Raw genomic sequence first — 14,700 nt, 5'->3', positions numbered from 1 at the left:
AATATATAGTCAAATCACAATTACTATGGATATTATTAATGTGTCAAACTCTGGGGTTTATTAATTGAAGCAGATATGTTTCTGAATGTTAGTTCTTTCTCTGTGTCCATTCAATCCCATACATTCAATCTCAAGCCCTGCACTCACACAATATACTGGGAGTGTTTTAAGATGGCTTTTAATTGAGCCAAAGAGGAAGAAAAAAATTAGTTCAAATCTTGCACCAGAGCCAAAAAGACATGTGCCCCGATTTCATTGAAATGCATCTACTCTAAGAGGCTTCTCTAAACTAATCATTCAAATTAGCTGTAAGAAGGGACATTCAAGAAAGCTCCTTTGGGGAGCTGGGGAGGGGACAAAGCATCCACAAAAAAAACCAAAACACCACCGAAAAAAGCCCAACCTAACACCCCACTTATCGTCTCTTTACATATTTTATAAAAAAGTGTCACTGTAGTAAAAGCTGTAGAAACTGCATTCTTACCTTTCTGAAGCTATCTTACACTATACACAGTGCACTGATCTATAAACCATATCTGAAAGGGGACCCTCCTCTGTTTATTTTCTGTTATTTACCCCGGAACATCACAGTGTTTTTTCCCTGTGCCCCCTTCCCAAACTGTGCTCCCCCCAGCCAGGCTGTTTGCTGCTTCCCGGATCATTTCAGCCCCGTGGGATGGCCGCCATTCCCTTTTCCTGCCTGGCTCAATTCCCCCCAGCCCTGCGCTGTGCAGGCAGTGAGGACAGCGAGTGGGCAGCTCCCTCTAGCACACTGTCACCTCCCGAGCAGCCTCTGCGCCGCTGCGGCCGGGGCGATGCGGTCCCTGCTCTTCCTGGCGGTGCAGGGAGAGCGGCTCCGGCAGGCAAAGTTCTCCCAGTCCATGTGCGCCCGGTGACAAACCCTCCGTGCAGGGAAAAGCAAAGTTCCCGTGGCCGACCCCGCACACTTGACATCACATACTCTCCATGACATCACAGCTCCCATATGACATCACAGCTGCCCTGTGACATCACACCCTCCCCGTGACATCACATCCTCCCCGTGACATCACATCCTTATTGTGATATCAAGGCTCCTCTATGACATCACAACCATCATATGACATCACATCTCTTCCGTGATATCATAGCATCCCTGTGATATCACAACCTCTCTGTGACATCACAGCTCCCATACGACATCACATCCTCCCCGTGACATCAAATCCTCTTTGTGACATCACAGTTCCCCCGTGACGTCACAACCATAATATGACATCACAGCTCCCCTATGACATCACACCTCTCCTGTGACATCCCATCCTTGTTGTGACATCACATCTCCCCTGTGACATCACATCCTTGTTGTGACATCACATCTCCCCTGTGACATCAAATCCATCTCCTGTGATATCCTATCATCCCTCTGACATCACACCTACCCTGTGTCATCACATTCTTCCTGGGATATCACATTTCCCCTATGAGGTCACATCCACCATATGACATCACACTTCTCCTATGATATCACATCATCCATGTGATGTCACATCCTCCCCTGTGACATCACAGCTCCCCTGTGAAATCACACCTGCCCTGTGACATCACATCATCCCCTGTGCCATCACGCCTCTCCTGTGACATCACATCCTCCCCGCTGACATCACGTCCTCCCTGTGACATCACAGTTCCCCAAAGATATCACGTCTTTCTCCTCTGACATCACATCCTCCCCATGACATCACATCTCCACTGTACCATCACATCCTTGTTGTGACATCACATCTCCCATATGATGTCACAACCATAATATGACATCACACCTCCCCATGACATCACAGCTCTCCTGTGATGTCACATCTACCCCATGACTTCACAACCATCATATGACATGACACTCCCATAACATCACAGCTCCTGTATGACATCACATACTCCCCGTGACATCACATCCTTGTTGTGACATCAAGGGTCCTCTATGGTGTCACATCCATCATATGACATCACATCTCTCCTGTGATCTTATCCTCTCTCCTGTTATATAATCCCTGTGACGTTACGGCCTCCCCTGTGACATCACAGTTCTCCTGTGACATCACAGCTCTCCTGTGATGTCACAGCTCCCTATGACATCACATTCATCATGTGACATCAGAGGTCCCTTATGACATCACATCTATCATATGACATCACAGCTCCCCAATGACATCACACCTGCCCAGTGACATCACATTGTTTCTGTCACATCACATTTCCCCTAGGACGTCACATCCATCATATGACATTGCACCTCTTCTGAGATATCATCCCTGTGATGTCATGTCCTCCACGTGACATCACAGCTTCCCTATGACATCACACCTCCCCATGACATCACATTCTCCCCTATGGCACCACAACCATCATGTTACATCACACCTCCCCTGTGATGTCACGTCCTCCCTTGTGATACCACGTGCTCCCCTGTGACATCACATCCTCCCTGTGACATCACATCTCCTCTATAACATCACATCCATCGTATGACATAACACCTCTCCTGTAATATCATATAATCCCCATGACATCACATCCTCCCTGTGACATCACATCTCCCCTATGACATCACACCTCTCCATAACATCACATCCTCCTTGTGACATCACATCCAGTCACATCCAGATCCATCCCAAGGTTGGGGGGGTGTGTGAGACAGGCAGAACCACAAATGCCTGCACAGCCCAGAGCAGTCAGTGTGGGGCTGTGCTTGCTGCTGCAGAGACCCCCAGGGAACAAACCCAGGCAGTAGGTAGGGAGGGGGTGGTGTCCCTAAGGAGGACACTTACCTTATTATTGTTTATTATATGTAATATCTTACAGATCTATCATACAACACCTAAGGATGGATTCTATAGAACATGTGCCATAGATATTTGGGTTGGGTCTGGCTGAGCTGCAGTTCAGTTCCCCACAGCAGCCCTCCCAGGGCTGAGCTTGGCATTGGCAGCTGGAAGGGGGTTGAGAACACCCCAGTGTTTTGGCCACTGCTGAGTGATGCCTTAAGCCCCTAATGGTTTTTATTTTTCTAATACTTGTAAGTTTTATAAGTAGATTTTAAAAGCAGCAACCCTCCCTCCCTTGTCCCTTGTCCCTTTCCCTTTCTCTATAGCACACTTGTTTACACATTCCTTAACCCTCTTACCCCATTCTATGCTCCCTCTATCACTCCTACCCCTGACTAAAGCAGAAATGTTTAGTCTTTTGTCAAGGCAAGGCCTAGATTGTTGGCAGAACAGCATATCAGGGCCTAAACCACAGAACACGGTCAAAAACTGGGTGACTATGTACCCTTTGTGCTCTGATGCTGGTGAAGATGGGATGAACAGAGGGTCTCAAAATGCACCCCAGACCCATTTTCAGGGGGTGGACCTGAGGCGGTCCAGAGTAAAGGCCACAGTGTGGACACATTTGGGATTGGATGGATGGTATTATAAAATGTAACCTCTCGGGCACAGGGGCGCACGTCTTGTACCGTCTTCTGCCTTGGCAAAATAAACCCTTTCTTATCTCACCCCTAATTAACTGCTCTGGGAGATTTTTTCAGCACCTAAATTCTACAGCAACATGAGCACAGCACCAACACTGGGACATTCCTTCCTTAGCTGAGGGCAAGAGCCTGGCAGGGGACCCAAGTAGGCCAGCTGAGCCCAACTGAGCCAAGGGACATTGCAGCCCATGGGAGGTCAGCTCAGCTCTAAAAGCTGAGGCAGGGAGCAGGAGGGGGGCATTCATTGTCTGATGGCTGCCTGCTGAGGAACCGTCCCGCGGACCCAAGCCCTGCTCCTCGGGAGTGGCCGACCATGGCTGCTCATGGGAAGCAGAGAACAAACCCTGCTGTCTTTGGCTTCTGTGTGCACAAGCTTTGTTCTGCTTTTTGCTTTAAATAAACTGCCTTATCCCAACCCACTATTTTGTTTTTCCCGCCTTACTCTCTCCCATGTCCTGTTGGGAAGGGGAGTGATAGAGTGGCTGGGAGGGCACCTGGTGTCCAGCCAAAGTCAACCCACCACACACCTGAACACTTCCAGAGGCTCCACCACCTCCCTGGGCTACTCGTTCCAATGCCTGAACACTCTCTCAGTGGAAAAAGGATTTTTTAACATCTAATCTAAATCTCATCTGATGCAATTTAAGGCGATTTCCTCTCTTCCTGTCACTAAAGGCTTTGCAGAAGAGACCAACCCCCACACCCACTAAAACCTCCTTTCAGGTCATTGCAGAGAGCAATGAGGTCCCCCCTGAGCCTCCCCTTCTCCAGACTCAACAAGCCCAGTTCCCTCAGCCGTCCCTCAGCAGACATGTTTTCCAGAGCCTTCCCCAGCTCCGTTCCCTTCTCTGGACACGCTCCAGCCCCTCAAGGGCCTTTTGGCACTGAGGGGCCACAACTGGACACAGCACTCCCGGTGGGGCCTCCCCAGTGCCCAGCACAGAGGGGCAATCAGTTCTCTGCTCCTGCTGGCCACACTCTTCTCCACAAAGGCCACCATGCCCTTGGCCTTCTTGCCCCCCTGGGCACACTCTGCCTCATATCCAGCCCCTGTCAAGCAGCACCCCCAAGTCCCTTCCTGCTGAGCAGCTCTCCAGCCCCTCTGCCCCCAGCCTGGAGCGTTCCAGGGGCTTGTTGGGACCCAAGGGCAGGCCCTGACACTTGGCCTCATTGATCCAGCCTGTCCAGATCCCAGAGCATGTTCCAGCAAGGACATGGTGGAACCTCATGGAACCAAGGACCATTGGGACACTGCAAGGCCTTCTGGAGCCAAAGGAGCCCTGGGACACTGGGCAATCTCATGGAATCAAGGCAGCACTGTCACCCTGGGAAAACTCCTGGAATTCAGGGCCCATTGTGACACTGCAGGTCCCAAGGAAAAAAAGGAACCCTGGGACACCATAGAAACTCCTGGAACCAAGGGACCATTGTGACATCGAGGGGCTGATGGAATCAGGAGGCCATTGGGACAATCCAGGGCCTCATGAAATCAAAGGAATTCTGGGACACTGTCAAACCTCCTGGAACCAAGGGTTCCTGGTGACATGTGTCCTCCTGGAACCAAGGGAGCCCTGAGATATTTCTGAACCTCCCAGAATCCAGGGGCCATTGGGACCCTGCAGAACCTCCTGCATTCAAGTGCTCCTTGTGAAACTGCAGGCTCTCCTGGAACCCAAGGATTCCTGGAACACTGCAGAGCTCACGGAACCAAGGGGCCACTGTCCCACTGCAGCTCCTTCTGAAGCACAAGGGACCCTGGGACAATGGGAAATCTCCGAGAATCCAAAGGGCATTTGGGGACTGCAGGGCCTCATGGAACTAAAGGAACCTTTGGAGACTGTGGAAGCTCATGGAATCAAGGGGCCATTGTGACATGTGGGGCCTCCTGGAAGCAAAGGAACCCTGAAAATTTCTGTGGGAAACAAGTTAAGGCAGCAGCAGCTGCATTCAGTTAATCAGGATCCAAAAGGAGTGTTTTGGCCTTGACTGGTGTTTTCCATCCAGAGAGGGCTGTTTGCCAAAGTGGAAACCACTTGGAACGCTCTGCATGGCAGCCTGTGTTTTTCTCTGGTGGCTGAACACAGCCAGCACATGAGGGGAGGGGAATGTGTGGGATCAGGGCACTGCTTTGGGGCCATGCTGGGAATTCCAGTGGACTAAAAGACAAAGCCCAGGCGCTGTTTCCAAAGGAACCCCAATGAAAGGGGGATGCCGGAAAGATGGGTGGACAAGTCCTGAAATGGAACTCTGTGTGTGCAGCCTCATTTTCTCCCTCAGTGCCCACAGAGGGGGTAAAAAGTGGCGGTTGGGACCCCTAAACTGTTGGGGGGGGGGAAATGGGGATTGAGGGAAAAATGGGAAAGTGGGAGTTACAGGGAGAAGGGTGGAAAAGGGGGATAGTCTGGTGGGTTCAACAGTCCCATTGAGGTCTTTGGACACAGGGGTGCATGGAAAGTGTGGTGCTGGGGGTGCTGTATCCAATCTCACTTGCATTATGCCAACAGTTGCAATTTAGAGGAATTACAGAGGTGTGACTGAACCACTTTTGTCGCCCAGATTTTAATAATGGCAAAACAGATCTATTGATAGAAATGAGTTAGTTATAGTTACAAATGATCAGACAAAAGATCTTCATCAGAATTATTTACTGCACAGTACAAACACCAAGACTACAAGGAGTACAGGATAAGATAGGACAGTGCTCTACATTAAAGCAATTGTTGAAGCAATTCTACTCAAGCTGCCACAAAAGCAATAATTCTTAATTAGAGATGGATGGAACTTCCCCAGACCAACGCTCGTGGGGAGATCTCTGCTCTCAACCTCCAGGACTGACCCTGGGGGGGGTCCCCAGCCAAGGCAGGAATCTCCACACACCCCCCGAAAAGGGTTCTGTTGGAAGAATGTGTCCCTGGGAAAGGGGACTGGCCCTTTGCGGTCAAAAGGGATGGACTGACAGTCACTGGACTCCAGGGGTTGCCTCACCATCAGGGGCTTCATTCAAGGTGGAAGCAGCGGCCGAAGCTCTTCCCGCAGTCGGGGCACTCACAGGGCTTCCCTTACTGGTGGGTCCGTTGGTGTTTGGTCAAGGCAGAGCTCTGGGTGAAGCTCTTCCCACACTCCCCACACTTGTAGGGCCTCTCACCGGTGTGCATGCGCTGGTGCCTGATGAGGTTGCAGTTCTGCTTGAAGCCCTTCCCGCAGTCGGTGCAGCGGAAGGGCCTCTCATCCGTGTGCGTCCGCTGGTGCTGGATGACATGTGAGTTGTTCTGAAACCTCTTCCCACATTCCAAGCACTTGTAGGGCCGTTCTCCAGTGTGGATGCGCTGGTGTTTGATCAGGTAAGAGTTGACTCTGAAACTCTTCCCACATTCCCCACATGTGTAGGGTCGTTCTCCAGTGTGGATGTGCTGGTGTTGGATCAGGTCGGAGCTGTCCCTGAAACTCTTCCCACATTCCTGACATGGGTATGGCCGTTCTCCAGTGTGGATGTGCTGGTGTCGGTTAAGGTTGGAGCTGTCACTGAAACTCTTCCCACATTCCCCACAAGTGTATGGACGTTCCCCAGTGTGGATGCGCTGATGGCAGAGGAGGTTGGTGCTCTTCCTGAAGCCCTTCCCACATTCCAAGCACTTGAAGGGCTTCTCCCTGCTGGGAGGCTGCTCAGGGACCACCTGGTCAGAGCTCCCCCTCAAGCTCCGGCCTTCCTGGCACAGGATGGCTCTTTCCTCCTCAGAGCACCCTGGGATGGCTTTGGAGCCCCTCCTGCGGGGGGATCTCCGGCCCTTTTCCTCCCCGCTGCCTTCCTGCGCCGGGGAGCCCTTCAAAACGGCCTCTCCCACCAGGGTCTCACGGGGGGATTTGTCCTCCGGGCTCTCCGTCCTCACCTCGGGGCCTGGGGCAGGAAGCAAGAAGGACAGGCAGGGGATTTGCCTCCGGCCCACAGGGAAGGCCAAGGACATCCCCCCAACTCCGGCCCCGGCAGGACGGCGGCGCCAGCGGGGTTGTCCTGCAGCCGGGGCCATGCTCGGCTGACAGAGCCAGCACAACACCCGCCCAAAGGGACACTGACTTCCTCCTCACCTGCCTGGGGGGACCAAGGCATCTTCCTCTTCCTCGCAGCCTCCTCCTCCATCCGACCAAGCTTTGGGAAGGACAAATCCTGATGGGGGGAAAACAAGGGCTGAGCGCGTTGGCTTGGGGGTTCCTCCTGCCCAAGTCCATCTCTAGAACTCACCGGGCATCCTGTGACCATAAAAACCTCCAAAACATCAACATTCAGCCCAGAAAAACCCAAACCTCTGAGATTCAGGCAAAAACCCTCTCAAAACATGCAAGAAGACCCTCGCCCACCCAAACTGCAAAAAGTTGAGATTCAGCCAGAAAATACTTTAAAATATGAAGGTTAACCCAAAGAAATTCTCCCAGGAGTTACCCCTCTCTGGTCTGTCGCCTCTGGGGTTGGGAACAGCTTCCCTCTCTGCGATGCTGGGGGTCCCAGTCAGGGATGCTGGCAGCATTGGGGGTTCCAAGGGTCCCTTCTCCTCTGACTCTCGCCTTCGGGATGCCAAGTTCCCAGACATTCCCCCTCTCCAGGTTCTCCACTCTGTTGTCCCAGGGATCCCAGGGGTCCCCACTGTTCAGGCTTCCCCTTCTCCATGCCCCCTGTTTCAGGCTCCCGGGGGTCCTGGGGCTCCTCCCTCTCCGTGCTCCCCCCTCCAGGCTGCCGGGGGTCCCCCAGCTCCGCCATCTCCCCGCTCCGCCCTCCACACTCGGCAGCTCCCGGGCTCCACACCCACCCCCGGCACTCCCGGGGGGCCCCAAACCCGCTGTGTCCCCCCCGCCGGCACCGGGCTGACAATGGAGCCGGCGGGGCCTGACCCAGAAACACCAACCCCCACCGTGGGGGGGACCCACACAAGGGTCGGCTGTGCCCAAGGCACCCAAACAGTCCCACAGGCCAGGGGACACCAGAGGCTTCCCCAGGGCAACAAGAGCAGGGAGCGGATCGGGCCCCTGACACGTGGGCGGGCTCTGGGTTCAGCCTGACCAGGGGCAATTTGGCACCAACAGCACGGCCCCAACTCCTGGCTCAGCACAGGGGGCCCGAGCTCCCCCCTCTCCAGGCTCTCACAGCTTCCCCCTCTCTCCACCCTCCACCACTTTCCAAGGATCAAGTCACGGAGACAACAAGGCACCCCCAATGCACATCCACTCCCACTCTCCCTCCTCCCCCTACCCCTCCTCTCCCACCGCTTTCCCAGGCTGTTCTCCAGTGTGGATGTGCTTGTGCCTGACGAGGTTGGAGTTCCGGTTGAAGCCCTTCCCACAGTCGGTGCAGCAGAAGGGCCTCTCATCCGTGTGTGTCTGCTCATGCAGGAGGAGATTGGAGCTGGTCCGAAACCTCTTCCCACATTCCAAGCACTTGTAGGGCCGTTCTCCAGTGTGGATGTGACGATGGGTGCAGAGATTGGAGCTACGGTTAAAGCTCTTCCCACATTGCCCACACGTGTAAGGACGTTCCCCAGTGTGGATGTGCTGGTGTTGGAGCAGGGCGGAGCTACGGTTGAAGCTCTTCCCACATTCCAAGCACCTGAAGGGTTTCTCCCTGCTGGGAGGCTGCTCAGAGACCACCAGGTCAGAGCTCCCCCTCAAGCTCCGGCTGCCTTCCCAGCACAGGCTGGCTCTTTCCTCCTCAGAGCACCCTGGGATGGCTTTGGAGCCCCTCCTGCGGGGGGATCTCCGGCCCTTTTCCTCCCCGCTGCCTTCCTGCGCCGGGGAGCCCTTCAAAACGGCCTCTCCCACCAGGGTCTCATGGGGGGATTTGTCCTCCGGGCTCTCCGGCCTCACCTCGGGGTCTGGGGCAGGAAGCAAGAAGGACAGGAGGGGATTTGCCTCCGGCCCACAGGGAAGGCCAAGGACATCCCCCCAACTCCGGCCCCGGCAGGACGGCGGCGCCAGCGGGGTTGTCCTGCAGCCGGGGCCATGCTCGGCTGACAGAGCCAGCACAACACCCGCCCAAAGGGACACTGACTTCCTCCTCACCTGCCTGGGGGGACCAAGGCATCTTCCTCTTCCTCGCAGCCTCCTCCTCCATCCGCCCAAGCTTTGGGAAGGACAAATCCTGATGGGGGGAAAACAAGGGCTGAGCGCGTTGGCTTGGGGGTTCCTCCTCCCAAGTCCATCTCTAGAACTCACCAGGCATCCTGTGACCATAAAAACCTCCAAAACACCAAGTTTCAGCCCAGAAAAGCACAAACCACCCAGATACAGGCAAAAAAATCTCTCAGAAATAGTAAGAAGATCCTCATCCCCCCAAACCGCACAAAGCGGAAATTCAGCTGAAAAATACTCCAAAATATGAAGATTATCCCCCTCTCCCTCCCCGTAGCCCCCCTCTCCCACCCCTTTCCCACCCGCCCCCCAAAGTCCGGCTCCCCCCAGCTCCCTTTGGTGGTGACCCACCGCCCCTCACGCTCCCTTTGGGGGTCCCACCCGCTCTTTTCGCTTCTCTCGCCCCTTTCCCATCGTGGCCGCTCCGCTCACCCGACAGCAGCAGGAAGGGCAGGGACAGGGGCGGAGCAGCAACAGCAACAGCAGGAGAACAATCGCCCCCCATCCCATGGATGCCCGGGAAGGTGGAACTCATCCCAAATATCCTGGAGGGAGCACGGGGGATCGTGACATACTGGGGCTGCCAGCACAGATTTCCCGGCACAGTCTGCAGTGAGTCAAGCTCTGGAGAGGAGATTGTGCCCCATGCATGGGATTGCAGAGGTTCCCTCAGGTCCCCAGCAGGAATCAGCAACCAGGAATAGACACAAAAGGCCCCCCTGAAGATTTCGGGGGAGTGTCCTGTAGGGAGGGGACAGTGTCACCCCACCAGGGCAGGGCTGGCAAGTGGGAGGCTGCTCCAGGGCTCTGCAAGAGGCCTCGTGCTCTGCTCGGCCCCAGCACTGGCTGGTCCCAACACCCCCGGCTGCCCCCGGCCCTGGGCAGCTCTGCTGCCACAGGCTGTGCCCTCACCGTGGCCCTGCAATGGCCCTGCCTGTCCCTCACCCGTGGCCCTGCAATGGCCCTGTCCCTTGGCTTTCTCTCTGCCAGCTCAGTGTGGGGCACACGGGCTGGGGGTCCCTCCCAAGCCCCCCGGGCAGCCGGCGTTGGCTGGGGGGATGTGAGGGCTGGGCCTGCTCAGCACAGCCCCGGCCTCGTGCCCAGCGCCTCTTTCCTGACCCACACAAGACCTTCCCGGCCCCCCAGGGCTCCCCTGCTGCTGCCTCTGCTCCTGGCCCTGCCTTTGCTGCTCCCTTGGCTGGGGCAGCAGCTGCAGGGGGGGGATGGCAGCAGCTTCAGCTCCACGGCACTTCCTGGGGGGAGCTCAGCCCGGGGGGACGGGCAGGGACCTGATGGGGATGGACAGGGGCCCAGCAGGGACAGACAGGGCCTGCAGGGGAAGGCACAGGGACAACCTGGACCCCACACTGCCACCGCTGTCTCTGCTCCTCCTTGCAGGCTCCGTGGCCAGGCACAGTTTGTGTTCCTGGGTGCCCACCATCTCAGCACTTGGAGACGCTCAAATCAGCACCCGCAGCTCTGCAGCAAAGCCCCAGCTCACCTGGCACACAGGGGATGGACACAGCACCTTCTCAGGGATGGGCACTCACAGCTTCACTTCTTCCCCACCACGGGGCTCTCCTTCCTCAGCAGCACCTCTGCCTTGCACTTATTCTCAGCCTCACCTCAGGGACAGCTCTGGGCTCACCTCCGCGCCACTTCTCAGCCTCACCTCAGGGCCTGGGCTCAAGGACAGGAACCTGCAGGGAGGGGACATCAGGTGCAAGCTCAGGGCTGCCTGCCTGCACTGGCCTCTGGGCTTCTTTCTCCTTCTACAACCAGCCCAGAACTCAGCCTGCTTTGCTAACACCACACATTTACAGACTAACCTTGGAGATAGATATGGACAGACATCTCTATCACCCTGGGGATAGAGCCTCAAGCATGTGCTGCCATAGGAATGGCAATCACAGAATCACAGAATCAGCCACGTTGGAAAAGACCTCCCAAATCATCAAGTCCAACCCTGGATCCAACCTCGCTGTGCTTCCCAGACCATGGCACTGAGGCCACATCCACTCTCACCTTCAACACCTCCAGGGACGCTGACTCCATCCCCTCCCTGCCCAGCCCATTCCAAGGCCTGATTGCTCTCTTGGGAAAAAATTGCTTCCTAATATCCAACCTAAACCTCCCCTGGCACAGCTCAAGACCCAGCCCTCTTGTCCTACTGCTGCTTCCTGGCAGAACAGCCCCACCCCACCTGGCTCCAACCTCCTGGCAGGGACTTGCAGACAGTCAGGAGGTCTCCCCTGAGCCTCCTCTTCTCCAGCCTCAACACCCCCAGCTCCCTCCGCCTCTCCTCACACCACTTGGGCTCCACTCCCTTCCCCAGCCTCGCTGCTCTTCTCTGCACCTGCTCCAGCCCCTCCAGGGCCTTCCTCAACTCAGGGGCCCAGAGCTGGACACAGCACTCCAGGGGTGGCCTCACCAGTGCTCACTCCAGCCCAACAATCACTTCCCTGCTCCTGCTGACTCACTCTTCCTCACACAGGTCCCTCTGCAGAGCCCTCCTGCCTTCCAGCACATCAACACACCCCCAGCTTGGGGTCACCTGCACATTTGCTGATGAAATGCCTGGTTCTGCAGCAGCTGCAGATGCTCAAGGGGCAGCAGGACCAAGTCAGGGGCCTGGGGGGAGTCTGGGGGGCTTTGGGGTCCCAGAGGGTCCTGGGGATGCTGGGGAGGGGCTTTGAGGATTGGAGGTACAGACCAGGACAGACCAGGACAGACCAGTACCTCCTCACTGCTCCCCAGATCTCTCCTGGAGCTGGGCCACGTTGTCATGGGACACCTGAGCCCCCCCCCAGTGCCCTCCCAGTACAGCCCAGTGCCCCCAGTACAGCCCACTGTGTTCCTGTCCCAGGGTGCCAGGTGATCTCTCTTCCGAGGGGGGTTGGAAGGGATTTGAGGGGGGCCTGGGGGAGATTTGGCTGGATCTGTGGGGGGGTTGGATGGGGATTTGGGAGGTTTTAGGGGGCTTTGGGTGAATTTGGGGGAGTTAAAAGGGTTTTGGGGGCATTGGGGGTTCAAAAGTATGCAGGGGAAAGGGGATTAAAGGAAACAAAGGGGAGTTGAGGGACATTTGGGGGGGGTTAATGGGGCCTAGAGGGGGAGAGGAGGGGCTTCCCTATGAGCAGGTGAGTCCTGAGACCCCCCTCGTGTCCCCAAGACCCTTTCGGTGTCCCCAGTTCCCCCCTTGACATCCCCAATACCATTGTCCATAAATCCCTCCCCACTGTCCTCAAATCCCATCCCTGATGTCCCCAACCCTCCATCTCACCCCAGGAGCCCCCCTGGACCCTCTGACCAAAAACGACCCCCCCTCCCGCTCACAGAAAGGCCAAGGGCATCTGGGGACATGTTGGGGACAGCTGGGGGGCTTTGGGGGGCACTGGGGGATTACTGGGGGATACTGGGACACACTGGGGGGAACCAGGGGGCACTGGGAGGGACTGGGAGATTACTGAGAAATGCTGGGAGGGCACTGGGAGGGACTGTGGGGTTATTGAGGGATTACCAGGACACACGGGGGAACACTGGCAGGTTACTGGGCCATACTGGGGGTTACTGGGTGCTCACTGCAGGATCACTGGGCCATACTGGGGGGCAGTAGGAGGTCACTGGGACACACTGGCTGGTCACTGAGGGGGTCACTGAGGGGGTTACTGGGCTGTACTGAGGGTCACTGGGAGGTCACTGGAATATACTGGGGGCACTGGGATCCCCTTACCCGAATGTGGTACATCTCCCCCCCTGCACTTTGGGGTGCGTGCACAGGACCCCTCCTCCGGGGGCTGGGGGACCCCCTGAACCCCATTGCTGGGCTTTAGGGGACTCCCGGGCCCCCCTCCCTGTGGGGTCTCTGTGTGCTGAGCTTTGGGGGTCTCTGGGGCTCAGGGGGGGAATTGGGATCCCCATTCCCTGGGGTCGGTCCACCGACATAGAGACCCTATAAAGTCCCCTCAAAACCCCTGAAATCCCCTCAGAAATCCACCTCTGGACCCTTCCAAACCTCCTCAAGGGCCCCACAAATCCCCTCAGAGACCTAATTCCCCCTACCAAGACCCCCTAAACCCTCTCAGTGACCTGCAAAACCCACCTGGGACCCCCCAGACCCTTTCAGAGACCTCAAAAACTCCCTCAGGGACCCTCAAAACCCTCTGGGACTTCTGAAATCCCCCTAGAAACCTCTAAAACTCCTTCAAAGACACCCCCCAAGCCCCTCAGGACCTCTCAGTTTCTCTCGGGGACTCTCAAACTCCCTCAGCGATTCCCAAACTGCTTCAGGGACCTTCAACCTCCCCCTAAGTCCCCTCACGACACCAAACCCTCTCACAGACCCCTAAAAACCTCCTCAGCCACCCCTAAAAGCCTCTAAGGGACCACAAAACTACAGAACAGTAAAAGAGCTTTCTGTAAAGGAAGGAAGCAAAGAATCTGAGGAAACAAGGAAAAACTGAAGCAAAGCAATAAAATCATCCTGGCCCTTGCAGTTTTTCCTTCACCTTTTTCTCACTTTTCCTTTTTTTAGGGTTCTTTTTTTGGTTGAGTGGTTTTGATTTTTTTTTTTCCGAGGGACTTTCTCGGCAACCGAATCGAACATCCGGGTTCTTGGGAGGCCTCCGGGCCCCGCGGCTCCCGAGAGGGTCCTCCGAACCTCCGAAACCCCCGCGCCAAACCCTCCCGAGCCCTCCAGCCTTTCCCCCCACAGCCGCGCTCCCCGCAGCCCCCGAGGGGATCCCCAGACCCCGCTCTCCCGCACCCCCCGCCTGCACTCAGAGCTCACCGACCGACCCGCCGCCATCACCGATTCCCGGCAGCCAACGCGGCCGGGGCGGGGGCGGGGCTGCGGGGGCGTGGCCGCGCGCTGATTGGCTGCGGCGGCGTTCTCGGAACGCGGTGCGCGCGCAGCCGGGAATCGGTGCTGGCGGCGGGGCCTGCGGTTCGCTCTGAGTGCTGTGAGTCCCCCCGGGGGGGCTCGGGAGGGTTTAGCGGGGGGGTTCGGGGATTCCCGAGGAGGTTTTGAGGGGTCCCTGAGGGAGTTCGGTGTCCTGAGGGGACTCAGGGGGTGGTTGAAG

The 14,700-nt window shown here is 56.4% G+C and overlaps 2 protein-coding genes across 2 annotated transcripts in view; one reads left to right on the top strand and one right to left on the bottom strand.

Moving 5' to 3' along the window:
• Nucleotides 1-14,700, top strand: part of LOC113994445 (zinc finger protein 239-like) — a gene marked incomplete at its 5' end in the record, with an annotated part of 44,909 nt that overhangs the window by 23,301 nt on the left and 6,908 nt on the right. The gene's annotated exons all lie outside the window — the stretch shown is intronic.
• LOC113991689 (zinc finger protein 189-like) lies at nucleotides 6,526-9,142 on the bottom strand (the record flags this gene model as incomplete). Its single annotated transcript, XM_027728218.2, is given in 2 exon segments — nucleotides 6,526-7,149; nucleotides 8,759-9,142. Coding segments are annotated over 2 exon segments (1,008 nt in total), but the record flags the coding sequence as incomplete, so codon positions are not given.

The sequence above is a fragment of the Pipra filicauda genome, unplaced genomic scaffold (genome assembly GCF_003945595.2).
Source record: "Pipra filicauda isolate LSUMZ 115617 unplaced genomic scaffold, ASM394559v2 scaffold828_size71222_pilon, whole genome shotgun sequence".
NCBI lineage: Eukaryota > Metazoa > Chordata > Aves > Passeriformes > Pipridae > Pipra > Pipra filicauda.
This window is presented reverse-complemented; position numbering and strand designations above follow the sequence as displayed.